The sequence below is a fragment of the Phaethon aethereus genome (genome assembly GCF_964289735.1).
Source record: "Phaethon aethereus genome assembly, chromosome: 2".
Classification (NCBI taxonomy): domain Eukaryota; kingdom Metazoa; phylum Chordata; class Aves; order Phaethontiformes; family Phaethontidae; genus Phaethon; species Phaethon aethereus.
Genome location: NC_138582.1, coordinates 20,755,193 through 20,780,956, shown reverse-complemented (window position 1 = coordinate 20,780,956; position 25,764 = coordinate 20,755,193). Strand labels below are relative to the sequence as shown.

The window sequence follows — 25,764 nt, the reverse complement described above, 5'->3', positions numbered from 1 at the left end:
GTGTTCAGTCAAGCACATACACATCAAGCACATACACATCAAGTATAGAGCAGTCATAAATTCACAATAATTTCCAATGAAAATAAAATGCGTATGAAACCGTTGCTTTTCATCGGCCAAAGCTTTTAACAAACTATTCATTGTAAAACAGATGGGTACAGCTATTCAAGATTTTCAAACCTAGGGATCTAAAGCTGAGGGCAAAGTCATCCAATTGTATTGTACCTGTGACAGTGGCTTCTTGGGCTGGGACTTACTGGTTGCATCACTGACTAGTTACTTTTGGAAACTGGAACTATTAAATGCACACAGTAATCAAGATACTGAATTTCTGTAGTAGATTAGTGGCCCGTGGAGTTCAAAATGAAACAAAAAATCTCACAAAAGAAAAATATCAAGTAAATCTGTTCTCTACAAGTGAAATATTGCAAAAGCGCATTGTAACCGTGGAGCGACTGAAACTGAAAACACGGCGTTACCACGGCAGTGCTGGTGGGGTGGTACGTGTGTGCTCCCTTGTGTTCTGCACACGTTGCTCTCGCAGAACACACAGGCACGACGAGGCCAAGGTGATGCTGTAACCACACTGCTTCTTGTGCATACTAACCTTTTCAAATGTTCGCTGTGTAGTCCAGCACCTGACTAACTGCATTCAGCTCCTGCAGGATTTTCCACCCTCTCCCTCAGGGTAAGGCAACAATTTGGGGAAGAAATTTGTTGTGAACATAGCAACGAGGCATTTGCAATCTTCTTTACACAACTGCTTTTTCAGTCTCGGTTTTATCAAACTCAGCAGATAAATAATACATGCCCTTCCCATTTCCTATGTGAGATCATGAGTGAGGAGGTGCTTCTTGACAGATGTCCAGTGAGTATTTTCAGAAGTGATTTTTCAGTCAAATGTAACCGTTAGAGCTGTCTAGTCAATTTAGCAGTGGCATCTCAGTTTTCAAACTTCAGCCAAGTTTTCTCATAGCTGTGACTAAGGAAGTCCAGTTAGAATTTCCTAACAGGACAAAAGAGCTCTTTTTGTCTCCTTAAAATTACTTCAATACAACTTTTTTTACCTTCAGAAAGCTAAAAGGTGATGTCTCCCAACTAGGGAAGGAAAAACATCAGGATGTTTTGATAGTCTGAAGAGAGGAATGTAAAATGAAAGTAAGCATGGCACAAATCCTAAGGTCTTAGAATTATTACAGACATTTAGGTACAAATTCTTTTGGTATCCATGGGATATCAGTACTCTTTTGGTTCTCCAAAGGATTTTGGGCAGATCCTCTCGCACAAAAACAAAAGGCCCTCATGCTATCGAATAAAGATGGAAAATGTGAACAGTAAAAAGACACTGGAAGAATATCAATGCATAGAAGTTTCAGTTATGTTTGCTAAGAACTCATATCATTGACTGTATGTAAAAATACAAGGAGTAAATCCACACAAATTGCAAACTCTCGAGTTCGTAACTCAAGAGTTACAAACAGCTCTCATACCATCTCCAGCACCCTAAGCTGTTATTTCTAAGGAACTTAGACATTCCTTGATTTTCACAGTTTTGAAAATGTTAATTGTCTTGTTTACTAACAGGAAGTATCAATACAGTAAAACATTCTATCAAAAAATTGCCCACTTTAATATTTGACATGAACTCCCTACAAATGCCTAAATATACCATTCCATCATTGTATTAGTACATAAACTGTACTTGATGCATCAGGATCACAGCAGAACAAAGTGTGACCCATAGGATGACTTCAGAAACTACCTGTGCTGGTAATATAACATGTTCTCTCTTCATAACAAAAATATGGAATACAAATTGTCTGAGGTAGAAATAGCACACTCTATAGCTTTAAATGACTTAATATTAACAGTTTGGGCAGTATCAACATATTGCCTCTTGCTTCTGATTTACTGGAAAAATATATTGCAGTATACTGCAAACTCTTGCCATTTATAGAAGTAGAAATTACATTTATTAAGAGTAGGATCAAGTCCAGTAAATTCAGGACCAAATGCATCACACACATTGTCTGTGGATCTCCTCAATACACTGGTGAACATCAATTATTTCATGAGATAACTAGTGTGTCATCAGATTGTAAAACATTTTACCTAAACTGTCAGTAAATGTAAACCAAAATAATTACTGAGTAAAATGAGAGATGATACTGAAGCTAATGACAAATTCCCTTCATCAGTAGAGACTTTTTCTTTCATTCTGATTTTCAGAAGTAAAATATTTTTCAAGCAACAGCCTGAACTACTCAGCCGAGAAGTGATCCAGTTACAACACTTTATGTATGGTGTGGTTCACAGTAGCTACTTTTTTGACAACTTTTGCACATTTTTAGTTCAGAAATAGTTTGTGGTTCATGTAGTAGAATAAGTTCGTGTTCCTTTCCACTTAATGACCCTAGGGTTTCTAGCAGTGATACCTTCGAGAAGAATGTTGTGGTTGAAACTTTCAATTGGTCTACTAATGTATCTCTGGTACTCATTGTAGAACTACTGTGCAATTGAGGGGAAGACAGTAACAACTATTATTTTTAGCAGCCATCTATTTGCAAAGCAAAGTGCTGATGACTAAATAATTTGTTACACATGTACTGGTCCAGATTCTGCTTGTCTTTTGCAATCAAAGCTCTCCTTGATGCATCTAGGAGAACTGAGAGTGCAAGCATAGCCAATTCATTCCCCAAAACATTGAAGGACACGTTTTTCTACTTTTCTACCCATTGAGTATGAACATACCCTGGAAATAATATTTGTAGGATCAGTCACACAGTAAAAAAAACATTTATTGAAAGTGAAAAATTTTCCCTTATATTTATAACATGCTTGTACAGGCAGAAAACTTATTAAAACTATGAATACTCAAAAAAATTAATTAAAATAAGATAGTGACGATTCATATTATCATCTGTCACAAATCCACTGCAACTCACCGGTCAGTACCTGAGCTCAGTAACTGATTGTCATTCCTTTGATCTCTGCCATATCTCTCAATTTACATCTCCCAGTCGTCTCATTCACTCTTATAAATGGTATCCAATGGCTACGTATAGGTTAGTAAATCAAACATTGTTCCCAGAAGCAGGAAATCAACTGCTTCTACCATTAAATTGCCAAAATAGTCCTTGGGATGACTGTGTCCAAGGCCAGCTAGCAATCTCCAAAGTAGTTCCTGGGTGCAATTCAGGAAAAGGCATAGACCAGAGACCATTGCAGTTCAGACACAGCCACCATGGTTTGGAAGAGAAAAGAGTTTAACAGTAGAGATGCAGACCGTTCAATGTCAGTTTGCTTCAGTACCAAAAAATGGTCCTGTGAACATGGATTTACTTGTATGGGCACAGCCAGTGAGGATCATGTCAGAGCATCGCCTCCAAGACCTCACGTGTGGTAAATGCAGTTCTTTCATCAGGCATGTCAGGATACATAATATGACTGTCTGAATAGCATCACCCACAAGCATGAGCATTTTTGTATTACCAAAGAAGTACATGAAGTTTCAATAACCCTCTTCCTTCTCACTACAAAGGTCATTGACCAGAAAGCTCTCATGTCCTGGCATTTGAGTTTGAGTTCAAGCCCTGTGATTCATTCAATAGAAGCAACTCCACTGCAGGAGTATCATGGAGATCTTTCTCTCCTGACCTCCTGATGGTTGTCATTATTGTTAGAGGTGATCTAGCCATCAGCTCTCACTTCTGTTTCTATATGTCAGTTATTCAAGAGATGTTATGAGTGTAAATGATAACACAGTATGGTTTCTAATGCCTGAGAGAGGCTGTTAAAATGTATATTTATTAAGTGAAGATCAGGTTCGAGACCACCTGAGGAACCTGAACATGCACAAGTCTATGGGACCTGATGAGATGCATCCCACAATCCAGAGGGAATTGGCTGATGTAGTTGCCAAGCCACTTTTAAAAAGGGTAGCAAGGAGGACCCTGGGAACTACCAACCTGTCAGCCTGATCTCTGTGCCTGGGAAGATCATGGAACAGGTCCTCCTAGAAGCTCTGCTAAGGCACATGGAGGACAGGAGGGTGATCTGAGACAGCCAGCATGGCTTCACCAAGGGCAAGTCCTCCCTGATCAACCTAGTGGGCTTCCAGGATGGAGTGACCACATCGGTGGACCAGGGAAGAGCTACAGATGTCGTCTATCTGGACTTCTGTAAGGCCTTTGACACAGTCCCTCACAACATCCTCCTCTCTAAATTGGAGAGATAGGGATTTGATGGGTTGACTGTTGGGTCAACATGAGATGAGGAACTGGTTGGATGTTTGAATCCAGTGGGTAGTGGTCAATGGCTCAATGTCCACATGGAGATGGATGACGAGTGGTGTCTCTCAGGGGTCTGTATCAGGACCAGTACTCTCTAATATCTTCATCAGTGACATAGAGAGTGGGATCAAGTGCACCCGTAGCAAGTTTGCAGATGACACCAAGCTGAGTGGTGCACTTGACACACCGGAGGGATAGGATGCCATCCAGAGGGACCTGGACAGGTTCGAGGAATGGGCCCCTGTGAACCTCATGAGGTTCAACAAGGCCAAGTGCAGGGTCCTGCACCTGGGTCTGGGCAACCCTCATTATCAGTACAGGCTGGGGGATGAAGGGATTGAGAGCAGCCCTGCTGAGAAGGACTTGGGGGTGCTGGTGGATGAAAAGCTGGACATGAGCCGACAATGTGCGCTCACAGGCCTGAAGGCCAAGCATATCCTGGGCTACATCCAAAGCAGCGTGGCCAGCAGGTCGAGGGAGGTGATTCTGCCCCTCTACTCCACTCTGGTGAGATCCCACCTGGAGTCCTGCATCCATATCTGGAGCCCTCTGGAACACCCCTCCTATGAGGACAGGCTGAGAAAGTTGGGATTGTTCAGCATGGAGAAGAGAAGGCTCCGCGGAGATCTTACTGCAGCCTTCCAGTACTTAAAGGGGGCTTCTAAGAAAGATGGGGATGGACTCTTTAGCAGGGACTGTAGCGACAGGACAAGGGGTAATGGTTTTAAACTAAAAGAGGGCAGATTTCAACTAGATATAAGGAAGCAATTTTTCCCAGTGAGGGTGGTGAATCACTGGCACAGGTTGCCCAGAGAGGTGGTAGATGCCCCAGCCCTGGAAACATTCCAGGTCAGGGTGGACGGGGCTCTGAGCAACCAGGTCTGGTTGAAGATGTCCCTGGTTACTGCAGGGGGGTTGGACTGGATGAGCTTTAAAGGTCCCCTCCAACCCAAACTATTCTATGATTCCATGTTTCTATATATTCATCATTTTTTTCCTCTTGTTGTGGAACTAGGCTAAAAACATATGCAGAATATGTTGTTTTGGGTTTCTACAATAAGCAATTTCAGCACATAAGCTGTGTTCCTCCCTGGTCAAAGTTTCCATCTGTGGCTTACTTTCAGAAGCTGGAAGACAAGCAGTTGTTTTTCAAGGAAGGGCTGTTGACATCAAAGCTGTGTTTGAGGCAGATCTGGAGCGCAGCTTGAGATTATAACTTTCCTTATACTTTGGTCCTTTTGAGAAAAGCTGTAGTTAGATGAAAGGCAGTTGATATTTTACATGGTTATAGAAGTGTTTGGGTTCCCTGGTAAGTCTGGAAGCATAGCCAGTCACAATCATCTGGAGATATTAAGATTTAAGACCTGGAGATGAGCAAAGCAGAAATTAGAAAAATCACCATACGCAATTCATTTTGGTGTCCTTCAAAGATGTTAATTTTTACAGATCCTACACCAGCATTCTACTTATCCATCTCTAAGGACACATCATGCCTTATTATATTCACTGCTGCCTTTACAAAAATTGCAGTTCCATAGAACAAAAACAAAATAATAAAAAATATATGAAGAAGAAATATTTAATTTTAAAAAGACAATAGAATTCATCATTGCCCTCAGGATTTAAGGCAGGAAAACTCTCTGTTGGAGAACAGGCAGGAAATTTGGATTATCAGTGTTCCATTTTCATCCTCAACCATTATGGTTATTGCTATTAATGTTTTTGTGGAAGGAAAAGCTCTGCAAATTTGAGATTTGCCATTGTCAAATGTTTTATTTCCAAAGTCAAACATTTCTTTTGACTCAAGGAAACTTAAAACTTAATTTGCCAATAGTGGCGAGTCCGTTAACTAAGGACAACAGCAGGCAGACAGCAGGAGAAGGGAAGGAATTGGGGAGGGTTCTGGTTTTTGTACTTGTTGTGTTGGGTTTTTTACTGGTAAGAGTAGGACATAGGAGAAAAGACAGTATGTGCTAGAGAAATGGAGGGGATCTGGAAAACTGCAGAGATAATGAAGATTATCTGCACACAGCAGTTGTGGGTTGAATGTTTTCCTTGAGCATTCAACAGGAGTCTGTGCCATATCAGGTGACCTGATAGACCCTAGGTAAGAGAAGATCCAGAAATGTGAAGTTGAGAGAGGCACATAATGGAAAAGAGGAGAGAAAAAACAAGATTTGCAGATACATATTGATGAGAAGACCTGAAAAACTGATCTGCAAGTGGTAACAGGAACCCATCATATGACCAGGAGGACAACACAGAAGAAAAAGAATTATTAGTGTATTTGCTCCATGGGAGAATGGAAAGGAAAAAAAAAGGATGGAATAGAAAGGAGAGTCTTTATCAAGAAGTAGAGAAGAAATGTGGTGGAGATAGTTATCAGTCATAACTTAAGCAGAAATCATGATGATATTTAGGAGTTCATCAGAAAGAACAAAAGGTGGACTGATACTGGGAGAACAGAAAAAATGGGACTTAAGATCCACATTAAGAAAAGGCAGGTCTGCCTCACAGAGGAGCCCTTGTTAAAGATTAATAGATGTGCAATGGCAGAGACCAGAAGGATAGGACAGAAAAGTAAGCACACTGTTAGTTTCAAGCCTCGGAAGAGTAGGCCAGCAGGCAAAAGGATCCTTGTGGGACCAAAAAAAGCCCACAATCCATTCTTCACTTTGGGTTAAATATGATGGCGAGGTTCCTGTTACAATAGATATACGACAACTGTATCATCTTAAAGAAAATATTCCCAGGAATGCTGTAAATCAAAGGACAAAAACTAGTCGTGTGGTATGAAGCAACAACCACAGATCCATTAGAAGAACTTCTTAGAATGTGGACCAAATGTTTGTGAGGCAAGCAGATGGTCAGAGAGAAGCTGAATGACTTTGGTGAATTTTCCAAGATGTTCGAGGCCAGAAGATCTGGAACACAGTGACAAAATGTGAGAGATTTGGAACATATGTTGCCCCTAATAATCTCCTATCCCTCACTCAACCTACAAAGTTTACCCATCGCTCTACTGTCGAAGCACACAAATTAGAGGGCTCATGCTAGCAGAAGATCATGACCTGAAAGCATCTGTTCTTGAAAAACCCTTGCGTGTATTAGTACAGATTCGTGATGCTGTTTTAAAATTTGCTAACCTCTGAGTGATAAATCCTGGAGCCTGGCTTTCAGGGGCTTACAAACTGCACTAAGGTCATAGATGGTACAAACTTACTCATTTGCCCTTTCACCAAAGAAGCCAGTGAATAGGTGAACTATAAGAGGTTTTTAAGAGCCCCGAGGACCATGAAGCAAGCTTATGAGCACCAGCCTGGGAGGCATTGGCAAGATATACAACATCTGTGTTTGGAGCAGATAAGACACACAGACTCTTGGACAAGCTGAGATCTTTATTCTCTCCTACTAATAACATTCTCAATAGGGTGCAGGTGCCTCCTGTTATTTTGAGGAATTCCATCTAGCTTCTCCTGCCAGGACTCAAGAAGCCAAATATACACAAAGTGCATCCACCCAGCGCATACTCTTACAGCCTGTAATGGTTGCAGAATGATGGTGGATTATTCACAGGGAAGGCTGGAGGCAAGAAGGCATGGTTTCCAGAGTCACTTAAACGCCAATATTATACATACTATACATATGATGATGACCTGCTTTACCTTTTTGCAACATATGGGAAACTGGAGTTATTTTTTTTTTATTATTATTGGAATAATATCTGGATACTGATGAACTCATTAGCCAATCTGAAAATCTGGAAAGGGCTCCCAAAGGCAATGCAGATCCTAGTTCAAGAGACTAGGGAAATTAGGAAAGTCACACTGGAGCTTTAGTGTATAGTAATTACAAATTTTTCGGGATCACTTTATGGTCAATAGCATTTTTATAGCACCTTTTGTTATTGAAATTCTTCACATTTTTTTCCTGCTTACTTTTTCTGCCTTCACAGAAAAGCATGAGGACAAAAAGTGTTTTACAAAAAAACAACAACACCTGTTTTATTATATGAAATGTAACACATATACTTCTTTCTCCTCTGCATATATACACCAAATAAATATAGCCCATATGGCACTCTGAGTATGTATGTGTTCACATTCATGCCACACATAGTTATCCTTTCAAGAAGTCACCTGCTAACTTATGTGCTATTCTGCAGACTGGAAGTGCTCCTACTGTTGCAATACTGCACTGAAGAAGATACTGATCTGTAGGGCAGATGTTATCCCTGGTAAATTCTAAGTCTGGTTGTGTATAAAACATGGAGTTTTCTGCTGAATTAAGTATTGATTTAATTGGAGCTTTTTCTGCCTGCAATTCTGAGATCACTTTTTCTGAGGCTTGTACATATTGCTTTGTGGTTTGTAATATTTCTGTAATGTCTTGAGCCTTTCTGTTTCATTGCAATTGCATTTACAGCAATAAATTGTTCAACAAACACTGAATTTTATTAAACTGGCAAAATATGTGATAAAGCAAGCTAAAGAAGTCCACAGTCAGCTGTGCCAAAAGCAAACAAGTGTTTTCTTTTAAATGCTAAAATAATGTGCAAATGAGACTCAGCAAAACTGAAATGCAGAATAATCCCAAAATTGAAGTGTGTATAAAATTAAAGTTCAAGAGAAGAATGGCCACACCATCCAGCTGCAGTTCCATAACAGAAGGGATTCATCATTCTATGTGTAAGGAAATTCTTAGCCATTTTTTCCTATCCTTGGCCACAGTGTATTGTTCCTTCAAAATGGTTAACTAAGAGACTAGATTCCTGGCCCTGAGCTGGAGCAAATGATCTTCCTTTTCAAAAGCTCTTTTTGGGTTAATTTTTTCACCTGCCTATATTTGCTGTTTGAGAACCAGCAAACAGTTGTACCAGCACAATTGAGGACACACTGTGTTCTCAGGGATGAGACAAGAGGTTTGGACAGGACAGGCAACTCTTTACACCAGCCTTGCTGCCTAATCTCACATATGGCATAAGCATAGTCCCTCTAGAAGTGATGCCCTCTACCATCTTTTCCCTTTGCTTTATACTTTCCTTCCCACCTTCTCTCTAGTGAACAAGTGTGAAGAAAGAGGGGAGAGCCTTGGCCTCGCAGTTGCTGAGCTTCTTCCGCACCCACGGAGTGACCATTAGGGTTCATCCTCTGGCCATCTGCAGCAGCAGTGCCAAGTTCATGTTGGTCGGCAGGCAGCTCACCCCACAAAACCCTGTGTGAAATAAAATACTTTTCAGTTCATTCAGCGTTTTGTTTTAAATTAAGTACATATAGCTTCTCCTCCTCTCTTATATCCCATCTTGAGTGTTACAAAGCTACAGTTTGCATTTTGTGGTTTTATCATGCCTACACATATCCAAGATAGGTAATTCAGAGGTGAACACTGGAAGGTGAAGCAACTGCAGTCCTATCAGAAGGTAAGTTGTTTTCTTCTTTCTCATACAAATAATACAGGAAGTCATAGAAACATGAAACCCATCCCCTAATGCAATCATTCTTATTTTGTCTGTTCTTACTACCCTTCAGTGACAAGACTCCACAGTCTGCCCAAGCAGTCATTTAGAGCACTTAAATATCTTTAACAATTTTTCCTTGGTGTCCTGTCTTGGTGGATGGAAATTTTCTTATAAGTAGGACACAGTTATGGCTGATAGAAAAGATCTCTTTCACTAGCCTGGGCTCCATTGCTCTCTTTCATGCTGATCATCTTGTTAGGAACATAAATATTTCACACGTTCCTGGCTGGAAAAGCATGGTGGCACTTCACACCAGTGATGAACTTTCTTCAAAGACTCTCTTTTGCAAGCCTTGTGACTGCAAAATATATACATGTACAAAGGGGTATGATTATTTCCTTAACTCACCAACTAGAAGATGTATAAAAACTTGCAAATGTCACTTCTTTACAATGATGAGAGAAAGGAAGAACATTACAGGCGAGAAGAAAGAAGACTCTCAGGAACTTTGTGTTGAGAACTTTAATGACTCATTCCCTACGAGAGAGAGATTTGCTAAAAGCATTGATTTCTCTCTCCCATTTTCCGTGGCTGTAGCAAGGCTCGAGCAAAGACAGGAGATACTCCTCTAGGGAGAATTCATCTATCTAACCATAGACATTGTCAATGAAGACATCTGCAGCTGAGCTAGTCCTCTTGGTTCCCTTTACAGTTAATGGAAAGAGAGTTGCCTATAGGTTCTGGTTTAGCCTATGCCTTGGACATCTACTTTAGGATGAGATGCACCCCACAAATGCATAGTTTGCTCCAATCACTACAAATTGAATCTGAGATAAATAGCTTGTATATAGACATCTAGGCTGTATGCATTTAAAGTGAAGTGAGATGAACCCTTCTGCTGCTGACTTTTAACGTGAACAGTTTCCATGTAAGGAGTCATATTATTTGCAGGCAAAATCAGTCTTGTTTTGATTAATTTTTTTTTTTTGTGAAGCTGCAGTCCATTAACACTCACTCATGCAGATTGTAATGATGCATTGTATATTCTTTTTTAAATCTTATGTAACAGCTCTAGTGTGTAACAATGTCATGGTAATTAGAATCACAGTTTAGATTATTATGAGGCATTTTCTGCTTGGCTCATGCTTTTAAAATGTCATTTCTCTCACTTGGCAGCCACACTGCCAAGGATGTGGCAAGGCGGGGGAGATGTGTAAATCATCCACTAAAGCTTCTATCCCAAGTCAAAGCTAGTGACACACCAGGAAAGTCAGAATTGTCCTTAACTCTGCTTTCATTATCAGTCCATGAGAAAACTTCCTCCCCTCGAAATTTGTCTTCCAAAATCAAGGAAAGAGGGCAGAAATTGAGACTGCCTGGTAACTCGGGGTGCAGCTGAGGCTGCACTACCAAAAGCATCTGCAGAGAACCTCCTGAGGCCATCTCACGGGGTAGGTTCAGAGCAGAACACTCTGCGCTCGCCGAGGGATACCTGCTACTGCAGTGTCCATGTTCTACCACTGCTCTTCTACAGTCTGCTTCTGCCTCCAAAACAAAGCCTTAAGCTGAAGAACTGGACGAAGTAATCAGCAGATTAGTGTTCGGAGAACCAGCAAGTGTCTAATTCAGGTTTTTGTAGCAGTGTATGTAGTCAAGGCATTCTTGGTCTTCTAATGAATTTCTCTTGATTCCCAGCTGAGCTGTTTCATATGTTTGGTGTGCTCATGGCTCTGGTAGAATAAAAACGCAGAGGAGGCTGCTGCCAGTACTGATGTGCATAACTACTGCAGTGGTGGTGTTCACTGTACCCCCTCCAGACATGCGCTGTCCTTTATATACGGACTCTACTTTTCTAACCAGTGACTTGGCATGTGAAGCAATTGGTTGGACTGGCAAAACAGCAGCTACCTGGCAGTGTGGAAACTCATAAACGTTGGCCAAGCAGCCTGGAACAGTTTGTAAGGAAATATGAGGAGTTAGGTGACAAATAACCAAGTATACATTGCTACTAAGCTGCCTAGAAGTCAAGGGAGGAGAAGGGATGGACTACCTAGAAAAATTAATGTTGAATTTTTACACCTCACAAACCTACCCTAATTGCAGCAGGACCTGGCAGCGTACGTTGTGCACATAAAACAAAGGTCTGTGAATACTGAATAGCGATACGGTTAAAAGCAGGAATAAGAACTTTCAAATTGGTCAATTAGACCATGCATGAATAGGGGGTAAGTCCTTTGATTCACTTTAGGAGTTCAGGTAAGTTACATCAGCTCCCTGCATTTTGATTTTCTCATCTCTAATATTGAAATGAGCAATACGTATACAGAGACTTCTTATTTTCCTCAGGATGAGGAGACGCCTCGCTCAAGGAACAGCATGGAAGTAATTTCTGCCTCTGCTGAAGCAAGAATGGATTAGCTACCACTGACAAGCTGTCACCATCATTTTGCCTTGGCAGGTGTGATAACCAGTCCCTGTTTCCACCCCGGTTTACCTTTCTTTTTAAGGGTAGAAACACAAACCACTGTATCCACGAATAAAAGACGCTGCCCTACAAAGAGATCACTTCCCCACCAAGTCCAGTGATTTTCCTGACAAAACCATCTCAGAAACATCGCAAAAATAACGAGATGTAGCTGAACACAGGGAGAGAACTTAGAAAAAGGAAGAAAGTTAATAAATAAAGATTGGGGGAAAGCACAGGAGAATTCTTTGAGCGACAGACACGACATTCAGAAATAAGAAGATTTTTTAAGTGGTCAGGATGTCAGAAGGGTGTTAAAAAAACATTCTGAGAGCAGACTTCAGCCCAGGGAAAGAGCTGTAATTCCCTTAACTTCAGTACAATTTATTTCAAGTCAGTCAAAAAAGACCCCAAATGTATATGACACAGTACTGCAGCTATGAGGAGGTGAGTAACCGGGCTGGGAGCTGGAGAGGAGAGTGCGGGAGGGAACATCCGACTGCTCTCGGCCGCAGGCCTACAGGCATACAGCTGCCTGTCTGGTGGCCCCCACCACCCTTGAAGGAAGTCCATGGGACCTGCTCAGCTGCAGACCCCCGGCCCCGAGCCCTCGCTCTGGCTCTCCCCCATCCGCTTCCCCTGCAGCTGACGGCTCGGGAGCGCTGACAGTCTGCTGCCCCGGGAGAGGGGCTCTCTCCGGTCCTGCCGCTTCTCGTCCTCGTTTCTCGTGCAAGAGAGAAGTCCTCGTCCCAGCAGGCATGAGGGCAAGATACTTATTTCTTCTGCTCTGCGCTTAGAGGGATATTGCTGCTTGCTACGAGCAAGCACGAGACTGCCGAGCCCTGCAGGTCAGCTTAAGGAGAGCGGTGCGCGTGCACTGCCCGGGGAGCGGCAGAGAAATGGGGTGAAAACGGAGAGTCAGCCTATCTCCCGCTCCCCCGTCCCCCTGTGCCATTAGGTCGGCTGGCAGCCTGCACACTTTGCTCCCTCCCACGCCTGGCACCGCTGCCAAGAAGGGCTGGGGTGGCAGGGCCTGTCTCCGCGCATCTCCCAGCCGGCTGGCCCCGTTCTTGGCGCCCAGCAGGAGGAAATGGAGGCTGCAGGCACGCGGGGCGCCCGCGCCAGCCCCCGGCTGCGCCCCAGCCTGACGCCCATCCGCAGCTCACCGCCCGCCCCAGCAAAGGCTACTCCTTACTGCGAATTTGTTCACTTTAGCTGTAGGAAATGACAGCTTCCAGCACCAAATTTGATCTTCTGCAACATACACTATTAATGGATTCTTACATTTAATTAATGCCCACAGGATCTAGTTAAGACTCCAGAAAAATTCCTAATTAAGCACGTGGAGAGCTGTCTTCGGGACAGCAATTTCAAGCTTGTATATAATCAGCTAGTAAATGCTAAAAATGAAGCACATATTACCTTATCATATGAACTCAGAAACTTGGATCTGTGGTGTTTGTTCACTCCACTGCCATTTTATAATCAATCTCGAGAGGCTCTCAGGATACAGTTTAGAGTATCAAGCTGTGGAGGAAGTGCTGTTTGACTTGTTTGAGGATGGTTAATGTTGTCAATTCATCAAGTTGATTTATATTTCTTGCTTTCCCTAGCTTTCCGAAAGTGTCTCCCCTTTGCCTTTTTTCATGGCACGCTGAATGATGTAATCCTGGCGTCTTCTCCATTTGCAAGTGTCGATAGCCAGGAAGATTTATAGCTCAAGGATAAAAAACTCCTCAGGCTATGGTCTCCGCTTGTCCTTTTGTTCAGGAGTCAGAAAGAGGGAATTGATTTTAAAGTGAATTACAAATTCAAAATGTTACTGCTTTGCTATGTATGTTCCAAATATAAAATAGTTTGTGCTAGTCAAAATGATAAGGAAAAAACCTCCAAATTTTTCAAGATGAGTTCCAAATTTTTACTTGGTGTTTCTTATTTGCAGTGATGCTGTGATAAAATTTAAAAACATGTTAAAATGTTCTCCTCTCTACATTACTCCTCATAGTAATCCCCTAAAGCAAATTTATTTATTTATTCTCTTACCTATTCTTCTTTCACGTTGGGAAATTTTAAACTGGATGTAAGAAAATGTCTGAAGTTCCAACACTAATAAATGAGTGCTGAGTAGGATCAGGCTCAAAGGTAGCTACATTAAAGCACAGAGTCTTTAAGTCACATGATTCAAATTTTTTGAATTTCCTGTATTTTTCACCCACTAATTTATCTTCCGGGACTTTTTACCATCGCTACACAAGTTAATAGTACCTGTAAATGCTCCACATATACAATGAAGTTTGTCTATACTCCTGCACAAAGGGAAAGTGCTTCTTAACAAGCAAATGAATCATTTGGTTCACACAGAAGACAAATTAGCACTCGATTCATTCACAGCGTACACGGATCCTACACGTGTACATTCTTCCTTGTGCCACATCTGTTCCCAAGTTGTTTTCTCCTATCTCCTACCTACTTGAAGAATGCCACCATTGTTACATTACTAAACTAACGCCAGCATTACTGAACTAAAATAGGTTCCAGATCCCATTAGGTGATGAGCCCAAATATCTCTATATGCATGTCTCATGCACAGGACAGAGACTTCCATGCTTTGCTGTGTTGGTAAGCTGTACACAAAATGACTATCTTCTTCCTTGGTAGGTGTCACTTCTCTGTACTGTAATTCTGAATGAATTATTATTGACCTGTCTTATGGGTTTCATAACAAAAGAGAAAGATCTTTCAATATGAAACTGAGCAAAATAGGATATTTGTTTGTTTGTTTGTTTGTTTCCTTTTCATCTGGTAAATATGTAAAACTAGCTGTGAGACCTACAAAAAAACCTTACTAAATAGTCCTCTCGAAACACCTTGCATTTAAGATTATTATGTGAGATTTGGATCACTATCTTTCCAGTTGTTTCCTGCAGAAGTGGCGCAAGTGCAGAACATGACAGATCCAGAAATAGATTTTGTATGACTATCGCTTTTTTAGAGCATTTTAAGCTTTATTAGCAAAACACTTCAAATTAAGTGATGGAGCTCCTTGGCATTAAAAAACAGCTTTCAAAACCACTGTTGTAGTTTCCAAGAAGAAAAAGCTTAATACCAAAACCATTTCAGTTTCCAACTGTAACAGTATCTGGCATAACAGGATGTTGTAACAATAATTCCTGTCTCTTGGTGAGTGTCGAGGGTTTTCTGTTCCACAGTAAGAGCAGAGGAATGCAGTGGAAGGGTCAGTTTTGAGCTTGGCAGAACACAGCGTTACGTGATTTCAGGCAAGTCATTCAAGACTACCTCCAAAAAAGGCAGCAGGTAACACTTACAGTGCATAACTTCAGGATCCAGTCTCCTCTTATGGTGCACGTGGAGGGCTGCATGTCTTAGGAAGCAATCCAACATAACCGGGGAGCTGTCTAAGTCTAGCTAGCATGGAGATCAGAGTTATCACTGGGAACAGTAACTGGACCAAGCGCCTGTGAGGTGCCGTCTCCTGCCTCCTGCTGAGACAGAAAGTTGTGGGCAGGTGCAGAAGCACAGAGCTAGACGTCCAGGGATCTGAAAGTCCAAACCTCTCCCAAACACTTGAAACACACATTTCTCAAATCTTAGTTCCTTCAGCATTGGTTGGCAGCTGATGGGGCTTTTAAAAGGATGAAAATTTTGGATTTATATGCTTAAAGGTTCTGTCTGCATCCCACGTCAGGCATTACAGCTAGCTCAGCAATCCAGCAGCACTGAACTCTGCAAGCTAGTTTCTCATTTTACCTCAGCTATTTCAGTGATACCCTGTAATGTGCAGAGCAGGTGTGTGTTTATGGATCTGGCGCGTAACCATTCTGCATTCATTCCTTTACCTGTAAAACAGGAGTAATATTTCCCTACCCATAGGAATACTATAAATACATAAATGTTTTTGGAAGTGTTCAGTTAATACAGACACTGGCATTGTAAAATAAGGTGGAAATACAATGGTGCTATACAAGGTCTAAAGAATTCAGTGACTTAGAAGATGAAAAAAACACTTTTGTGGGAAGAAAAATTAGGCATACACAGCCTTTCTAGACCATCTGAATTCCAGTTGAGGCCATTCAAGCTGCTGAACTCATTACATGTCATTACACTGTAGATTGTGTTAAGAATTAGTGTTTTATTCTAGTTCAGAGGAAGCAACACAATGAATACAGAACAGTTTTCTTGATACGAGGCTACATTTGTTGATGGAGCTAGGGGATTAATTTGGAGTATGAGTCTGAGGCATTTCCCAGAGGAGGTCTTGTCAGAGTTGAATGCCAGACAAGAAAGTTTCTGGTGGCATTTTCTAAAAATCAGTTCCTTTAGCATACATGAAGTTAAAAATCCATTGCCGTTTTTTGAACGTCTTCAGTGGAGATGCATTTATTTCTTAACAACTACACAGTACTGAAATCGGGATCCTTCTTTACTAAGAAACCCGTCACCTCCGTGACTGGTGGTCAGCAGAAGCGGCAGCGTTGGAAAACAGATAGCGGAGGGGAGACGGAGGTGGGCCCGGCCCGGCGGCGGGCCTCTGGCCCCTCTCCCGGCCCTAGGCCCCCCCAAGCGCTTCTCCGACTCATGGCCAGAAACTTGTCGCTGTGGTGGTTCGCTGCGCTGGGGGCGGCCGGAGCAAACGCAGAGAAACGGGTGGTTCACCCTCGCCTCCATAGGGAGAATCTCCGCCGCTCCCAGCTTCTCCGGGTACTCGCGTCCGGCGGGATAAGGCCGGCGCCTGCCGGCCCCGCCTGTGAGCGAGGGGGCGGCGGGAGCCCCGCGGCGGCCGCGGCGGGGCTGCGCAGGCGGGCGGCCCGTCAGGCGTCCCCGCGCCCGTCAGGCGGTCGCGCGCCCCGCCGGGCCACTGCGCCGGGCCGGCCCCGCCGCGGGGCGCCGCCCGCCCTCCCCGCCAATGACGGCCGGGGCCGTCACGCCGGCGCGTCACGCGGGCGGCCGCCAAGATGGCGAAGGTGTCGGAGATGTACGACGTGACTTGGGAAGGTAACGTCGCGGCCAGCCGGCGGCCTTCCCGCTGGGGCCGCTCCCGGGCCGGGCGCCGGCCGGGGGCGGCGGTGCCCGCACCTGTGCGGTGCCCCCGGAGCCCCTCTGCTGGGCGGGCCCGGGGCAGGCCGGCGCCGGTAGCCAGGCGGGGCTGGGAGGTTAGGGCCGTTCCGGCAGCCGCCGGGCTCCTCGGGCGGTGGGTGGCCGGCACAAGCCGGGCGGCGTTGCCGGAGAAGCGGAGTCGGCGGCCTGTGCTCAGCCCCTCGGTGACCGCCGGCTGGTAACGCGCCCATCGCCCAGAGCGCGGAGAGGAGCCTCGTGCCTGCCCCCGGTGTGCGGCGGGGGGTGCGCTGCGGCCGTGCGCCCCACGGGCGCCGGTGCGGCCGGTGGCCCTCCAGCCGCTGCCTCCCTTTGTGGGGACCGAGCCCCGCTCCCCCGGAGGGTGGCGGCGAGGCGTCCTTCCCAGCCCTGCTCCCCGACCTCCCAGACGGCCTCAGCAGTTTGTGTCTCAGTTCAGTCTCTGAGTGCCTGAAAATTACCTGGTGTTTTCCTGCAACTTGCTGATGATTGCGGAGGAGCTCCCAGAGGCTCTGAAGTGACTTAACAGTTTTTGAAAATCCTGTTGCCCAGATCTTTGTAGCTTTCGTATCTGTTTGATCGTAATTATTACTTACTTATTTTTTTATATCAATACTTGAGTTTTATCTCAGGGAACCATTCTGAATGGTAAGCAGTATATGTTCAAATGCAAGTGCATTAGAGCCTCCTGTCAGGACTAAGTTACTGCTTCTCCATAATAATTCTGTCTGTGGAGGAGGAACCTTTAGCAAGGCTGTCCAATACATTACAAGCATTACATAGTAGAGAAGGTAATGCAGAAACGAGCTGTAGGGTTTCTAATTTTTTTTTTTAATTTATTTGCTGCTAATCTATGAAGAAATAATTTATCAATTATGGGAGGGGGGGATAAAAAATTAACAGAATAATTCCCTGCGCATAGATTATTGGCCGGTTTAGTTTTGTAGTATGAAGGTAAGAGGAGGAACATTGCACAGGCTGTATTTTAGCAATGTCAGTAACTTGCCCATCGGAAATTGTGGCCGTGTTGTCTTTTCTGCACCTTTTTCTAGAGCACTCTAAAGCAAAACAAAATCGAATTTGAAATATTCCATTTTCAGCTCAAATTGCACTAATCTTAGAAAATATTTTAGCTTAGTTATTGAAAAAAATAGTGCTGTAACTGAATGATTAAGGATGAAAAAGAGGGCGGCCTTGCCAGCATCTCTAATTGTTGGTTTTTAGGTAGTTTTGCTCTGATACTTGGTTACATGACTGTGATGTCGTTAGACTGTATTAGCACTTTGGGAAAGGATTTGTTGCCCGTTCTTTTGTATCTCTTGTGAGAAAGTGTAGTGGTTTTGAAGCTCAGCTGGTATAGGGAGCAGACAGGCCACTGTGTGGGAAGGGAACTTCTATGGAGCATTACTAGTGTTATTGTTAGGCTTTCCCAAGAGTTGCTGTAAAACAAGCTTGTGTAAAGAACTTTTCCAGTATTTATTTTGCTTGAACAGAAATTGTTACAGAAAGCAGAGGCTTAAGGTTTTTTTTTCCTCCTGTTGTCAGTGATTGGAAAGAGAAATGAGATTTTTCACAGGATAGGTAACATGCACTGTGGATATGTTCTCTCTACATTTAGCCCAAGATTGTTTTGGCTGAAAGTATTTCAGACAGAATTGGTGTCTTTATCTTGTAATATAAAGGCCAGGTATAGGATGCTCAAGCTTACTGCTTTTGGACTCTGCTAATTCTTACTAAGGTGAGCGTCCTACTCTTTGAAATAACCTCCATATTCTATTTCTAAGAGTTCTGATTGACATTTCTGGCATTGTGCTAGGTGTTTGGTTCTGCATATGGGTATGCTGAATAGGCAATTTTGGGGACTAGCTGAGGAGTTTTGTTATATCAACTTCTAAGTTTGTATCTTCCAGTTTATGTCCAAATTAAAGACTTGGAGTGTAAGGGAAAAGATTGGTGTTGGTACAAGCAGCTCTCTGCGCTTTAGAAGCACACATTTGAAAAATTACATTTTTTTTCCTCTATTTTAAGAGATGCAAAGTAAAGTAAAAATGAACAGATTCCTGCAACAGACTGTGCAAAGACTCTTCTCAGAGAAGGTGGCTCTTCTTGCTATTCCATGTGTACTTTAACAGATCTGTAGTGAGGCTTTTCATGAGCGGGGTGATCCCAGAAGTGTTGTGACCAAGCAAATAACTTGGAACACAGCTCTAGGAATTGAATGTAGGTTATCTTGAATTTGTCTAAAGCACTTGATTTCTATGAAACCAGGTGTATGGTTGGTATTTATCTGAAAAATGTCCTTTATATACTCAATCCTTTCAGAACATGAAGGTTTTTTACTTACGTATTGATCAAAGATGAAAATGTGATTGGAGGGTAGGGAAGAAGAAGAATGTGAGGCAGATGAAATCCAGCTTATACCTTGCTTTGTTTTTCACTCATGCTCTGTGTGACAAAGGTGTGAGTTTAATAATGATTAAATTGTACATTATGTAAATGCACTGCACAGGTGGTTCAGAAAGATCACTGGAAATAACAGTGATTTCTACTGTTGGAGCTGGTTTTATTTTTCTTTCTTTGCTGCTGAGTCTTGAGCTTTAAAGTGTATTTTGGAATCTGTGGAGCAGGAAAGCCTCTCATTTAATTTCAGGGTCTTGATCAGTGGACTTAGATGATCCAATCATGCCTTCAGGGTGCTATGGTATTAAAAGAAATGCCTCCATGTGGGCATGTGTCATATATTTTACAGCTTCATTACTTGAGACTAAGTAATTGGGTTTTTTTGCTCATTGTTGCTAATTATCCCATGGATAATTATGGTATTGTATTTCAGGCTTCCTTCATATTTACAAGAATTGGAAACAACGTGGAGTGACAGGAACCAAAAACTGCAGGTTTGGCAAAGAAGCATGATACAGTGGGTTAGGATGTCAGTCATAACTGGTGATGTGCAGCCTCTTACAGGAGCCTCTTAAGCCATGTAGAACTTTATGGAGACCATTCCTTAGTATTTAGCATGGTTTCAGTGATACATTTCAGATGACTTTCTGGCCCATGAGTGGAAATATTAAATAAAACCCAACACACAAAACCAAACAAAAATACCTGTATAATGTCATTTTAGGAGTAGGTTTTGTAGCACACAGGATAGTTTTTGTGTGCAGAATTAGTGTGATCTGCAAACAAGAAGCAGTCTTGATAGTCGGAAACTAATAAACTAACAGTTGGCTTTCACAGAAAACTTGACTGACATAGTTAGAATTGGACAAAATAAACCAGATTTTCTTTTCTTTCTTTTCCTTGCACAGAGGCATAATTGCATTGACATCTCAAACCCAGCTAAAATGCAGCAGTTGACTTTCAGCAGGTCATAGAATAGTTTGGGTTGGAAGGGACCTTTAACGTTCATCTAGTCCAACCCCCCTGCAATGAGCAGGGACATCTTCCACTAGACCAGGTTGCTCGGAGCCCCGTCCAACCTGACCTTGAATGTTTTCCAGGGATCTGGAATGTTTTCCAGGGATCTGGAATGTTTTCCAGGGATCCATCTACCACCTGTGTGGGCAACCTGTGCCAGTGGTTCATCACCCTCATTGTGAAAAATTTCTTCCTTCTATCTAGTTGATCTGCCCTCTTTCAGTTTAAAACCATTACCCTTTGTCCTATCACACCAGGCCCTCCTAAAAAGTCTGTCCCCGTCTTTCTTAGAAGCCTCCTTTAAGTACTGAAATGTGTACTAACAGTCTGTATATGAGAGGCCATTTTCTTGCAAATGTATGTATCTATGAATAATATATACAACACAGAAAATCCCAAATGAATTTTAAAACTGAACACTTTATCTTTAGTGTATCTAGTCATTAGGGTCCACTGTATATGACAAAATTGGTTCCTTCCGCTATAACTTGGAAACTGAATTCATATTTACTTTGTACGGGAAGACTGTAGGAAATAGAAAAGTCTAACATTTTATATCTGTCATATTAAGTGTTGGTTCTTGTTGTGTTCCATCCTTTGTTTGCTTGCTTTTGCGTATTCCCAATTTTCAGTTGTAATCAAAGGGACAGATCAGTTTACTCTGGATTTTATATATGAATTTACAGGATTACAGCAGGCGAAGGTGAGATGCTGAGATTTTAGTTGAGGCCACTTTGAAGGCTGAGTTGTTAGAGGCAGTGTCCGCAGTGCCCTGCTGAGCTGCCTTTGCCTCTGCCTGCACCTGCAAAGTACCGGTCAGGTGTCCGGGTAAGGCTGGGGCTGGAGACCTGCAGAGAGCAGTTACCGGACCATTGTGCACCCTGTGCCTTTAGGTAAGCTTGTTGAACTGGTGGATTTGTGGGTTTTTTTGGTTTGATTCCTATTTTGTAAGATGACAGTGGGTGGCACAGAGGTGTGGTAGAAGGTTTGGTGTCTGTAAAAGAAGGACAATACACAAATGAGCTCTAGAAATACTATGGTTTTGGGGTCCCCGAGTGACTGCCCGTGGAAGCAGTTGTTATGTGTCAAGTTAACATCAAAATTTGGGGTGTGCAATGTATATCTCTACTAATAGGGGTAATCTCCTTTGTTTCATCAGGTGCTTTTAGATATCGGGGACTTGAAAACTCTAATCCAACTAAACAATCAAAGTATAAGTAGTTACAAGAGGATTACTTCATATCTGGTTGCTCAGGCCAAATTAACTGACGCCTTAACAGACTCAAAAATAAGCAACAGGTTATTTCTTTTGGCTTCTTGTAGTCTGCTTACATGTTTTTACGGAACAGCAGACCTTGTGGCAAGTGTGTCTGCTCATTTGAACTTGTAATGTTTTGGTTTGTAATGTGCAAAGCTTGCTAATTTAAGAAAACCTAAGACTAAAACAAATGTTTCCATTGCTTGACCAGCCTATATATGTGACAGGAGTAATTGTTATTAAAACTAGACATTTCTTTAACAATTTTTTTTTTCCTAAAATGCGCCGTTGCTACTGCCCAACCTTGTATTAAGTGCTGTATGTAGATTTGCCTTCAAGACTTAAATTATTATTGGCTGACTCTTTTGATCGCTTTTGTAGTAAAAAATTCATTGAGTTTTGACAACACTGTAAAAAGCTTTTTGTCAGTTTTACTCAAGGTTTTAGCATTTTCTTTCTTCCACCTTTTATTTAAAATTCAGTATGTCTAAGACTAACAAGCCTCTTGATAGTTTCACATGAATGAGAACATTTATTTTTACTTTGTTTCAGTCATCGGCTGATACACTATTCTCTGTCCTGCATCTTTTTTCCATCGCTGTAAATGCTGTACTTGGTTGATGAATGGTGGATGTGCATTCTGTTGTACATAATTCAGACACTGTTCCATTTGGAGTCACACTGGAATGGAGGCATTGATAATTTCCAAGTAAATGAGTAGGTAGAAATCGGACAGTTTATTTATTTTATGGGTTTAGCTTGTCAGCTTTTGTGAATGTTTGTTTTCTCTCACATTCTTGCTGTCTTAACTTTGAATTTCCAGGGACCATCATGTGTCTAGAACCATTTAATTTTACCCATGCATAGGAAATGTAACCCTGTGGTGGTTTTGGTTGAATGTCAAAATACAAAACGTAGTGTAATAGAAGTCTTATGAGCGATCCAAGATCACTTCAGGTAGATGGAAGAAAGTTCAGTGCTTGATTTTTACTGTCAGTTATGTTAACTGTGTGTTTTAAAGTGTGAGGAAAAACTGACAGTGTTTAGATCTATCATTGTGTTTGTTTTTCCAGCAGTTGTGAAGTTTAACAAAAAATACTGGCAACAGTTGTTGTGGTCCCTTCATATTAGTAAAGCCACTATCTATTAAAAAAAACTATTTTTCTTAAATTTCCTCAAAATTTGTTGTTGTATATGGAACATCTACATGTATATAAATGTCTATGTGTATATAAAATCACATTCTTAGCAATTTCCTCATCCAGAGCATGAAAAAACCCTAGGCTAGGTAGTGCGCTCTTGTTGACTTCATGAGTATGCTTGCTGTCTCTGAGATTTGATCCGTAGTAAATGTATTCTTGAAACCAAAATCCTAATGCTAAAATAAACCTGCTTTTTTGTCTTACCTAGATGGTGATCATTTTTATACCTTTAGGCACTTGCCTGGTGTAGAAAACTTTCACTTCCATGTCTGCCTTTCTTACAGCTCCTTTCCATAGGAGCACGTAGATTCTTTTTAGAGTGGAAGTTCACAGCATTTTGCTTACAATGATAAATGTAACTAGTGATTGAGTTCTCATATTTTTTCTAATACATAGTTTTTCTAATAACTCTATTTCACCTGGAGCAGAAATGCAGTTTCAGTATTGTTTGTAAGTGTGAAACTACTTGGGAGAAATCTCTCATAGCCTATTTTTCCTAACCATGGGTAATGTCTGTTAAATTTTATTATTTATTGGGTAACTAGGTATAAAATTTTTTTACTGCATATGTTACTAACCTGAGAAAGTGCAAACTTAGAAGTTGAAATTATTATATTAGAGCATGAGCACGGTTTGTGTGATATTGTTTCAGGGGTCTGGTACACCTATCTGTTCTCTAGTAGTTTTCTATATTAGTAGAAGTCACTTTTTTAGATTTATTGCTCTCTACACCCATTCTTCATATGCATATTTTCCAGAAATAAAGTTCAATTTCCATTTCTATCTGGTAATCTCAATATTCCATTTTTTCCTCCCCTTTGTCCCCAGATATGCGTGATAAAATGAGGAAATGGAGGGAAGAAAACTACCGAAACAGTGAACAGATCGTGGATGTTGGAGAAGAGTTAATTAATGAATATGCATCTAAACTTGGAGATGACAGTAAGTAAACAATCATTCTTTTTAAAACTTCCATTGTCTGATTTTGTTTTCTCTTTTCAGCCTCTATTTTGTACATGTGTTGCCTTTCTGTATCTGCTGATGTTGATTAAAAATATATTCCTTTCTTAGTCTAATAGGCTGCCGGAATTCCTAGATTTTCTTTCCCAATTATGGGCTACAGTGAAAACAGATGGAAAAATTACTTACTAGAGCTGGCTGTTTGCTGTATCAGTAGTTATACCGTTGTGTGAAAACTTAGTGTGAAACTGTTACCTAGCTGTCATTTGGCTGATTTTTCTGTTCCTCAGCACTGTGGCAAAAATTGAAAAGTATCTTTTTATAACAGAGAAAGCTATTTATTAATTGAGTCCTGCATACTGCAGGAATTAATATTAAGGCTGTTTTTATTATAACATTACATTGGTAATATTATAGTTGAAGGTAAGCCTAAGTTTCCACTAATCTTCAAATTATTATTTTCAGGGGATTTTAACTACCTTACACTAATTTCAGTAGATGGAAGCTTGGATATAACGTTTCTTACTAAAAGAGAATTTTTTAGAAACACGCCACAATACAACAGCACTCTTTACTATAAGCATGAAAGAAAACAAAGTATAACAAAGTGCTATCAAGTGTATAGCTTTGTATATTAATCTCACACAAGCTTTTTATTTTAATGCTCACTCTTCTTCTTTTTCCCGTTTTTATAATTCAGGTAATTTAATATAGACATTCCTTAATGCATTTCTCTTGTTCTTTCATTTTATTAACTGCTGTTAGATAATCACAGGTGGATTTTAGCAGCCACAGTAGTGCATGGTATTTACTTATAAAAGTTGCAGTATTACATATGATTAACTTGGTTCAGCTTTAGTAAGTTAGCTTGAATTTCAAACACCTAACTTCACACAGTGTCCCAGGAATTAAAATTCACATAGTCATTTCAGAAAGACACTTTGCCTTCCTTTCCTGTCAGGTGAGGAATGTTTCAGTATTGAGTTTGGGGTTCTGCAGATAGGATCTATGTCGATGCTTTGCTGTGGTTCTGTCTTGCACCCTCCAAGCTGTAATTCTGTTCTGGGGTTCTTTCTGTTGTAAGGAACTTGGCCACTACAAATGTACTTGTTTGGATATAAATACACAGATAATCTACCCAAAGAATCATGTATTGAAGACGCCTCTATGCATAGCAGTGAGTCATGAAGTGCATTTGGAGATTCAGTGCCCAAGAAGATCCTGTACTGTGAGGGCATCTTACACTGTAACTGTGAGGAACAGGCTTGTTTTTAGACTGCATAGGCAGGCTTAATAGACCCACCTGCAAGAGAGTTGTGATAGGTTCCCTCTGCTTTAGAGGAACTTTGAGAGCTAACCTGGATTTTACTTTCTTCTTACCATGTTGCTACTATTTTATGAGAATTGTATTTTAGTAAGAAATTGTTGAGGAGCTTGATATTCCTCTTGGATCTTACCAATGCCTTTCTGAAACACTGTTCTCAGTAATATAGGCTGAGGCGTTCCTTTCTTGTGTTCGGTTTGTCCTTTTCAAGGTATATGTGTTTTATTCTTTCATAAACTTGACATTCAGGTTTCATTAGATAAATTAGTTGCAATGTTCCTGAGGTTCTTCACCAGTG

General features: G+C 41.6%; 1 protein-coding gene across 1 annotated transcript in view; it reads left to right on the top strand.

Moving 5' to 3' along the window:
* Positions 1–17,138: 17,138 nt before the first annotated feature.
* EMC2 (ER membrane protein complex subunit 2) overlaps positions 17,139–25,764 on the top strand; it is a gene marked incomplete at its 3' end in the record, with an annotated part of 42,977 nt that continues 34,351 nt past the window's right edge. Inside the window, exons 1-2 of the mRNA XM_082015192.1 lie at positions 17,139–17,227; positions 24,011–24,124. Coding sequence (XP_081871318.1) covers positions 17,188–17,227; positions 24,011–24,124 — 154 coding nt within the window. The 5' untranslated portion in view covers positions 17,139–17,187. The remainder of the gene's footprint in view (positions 17,228–24,010; positions 24,125–25,764) is intronic.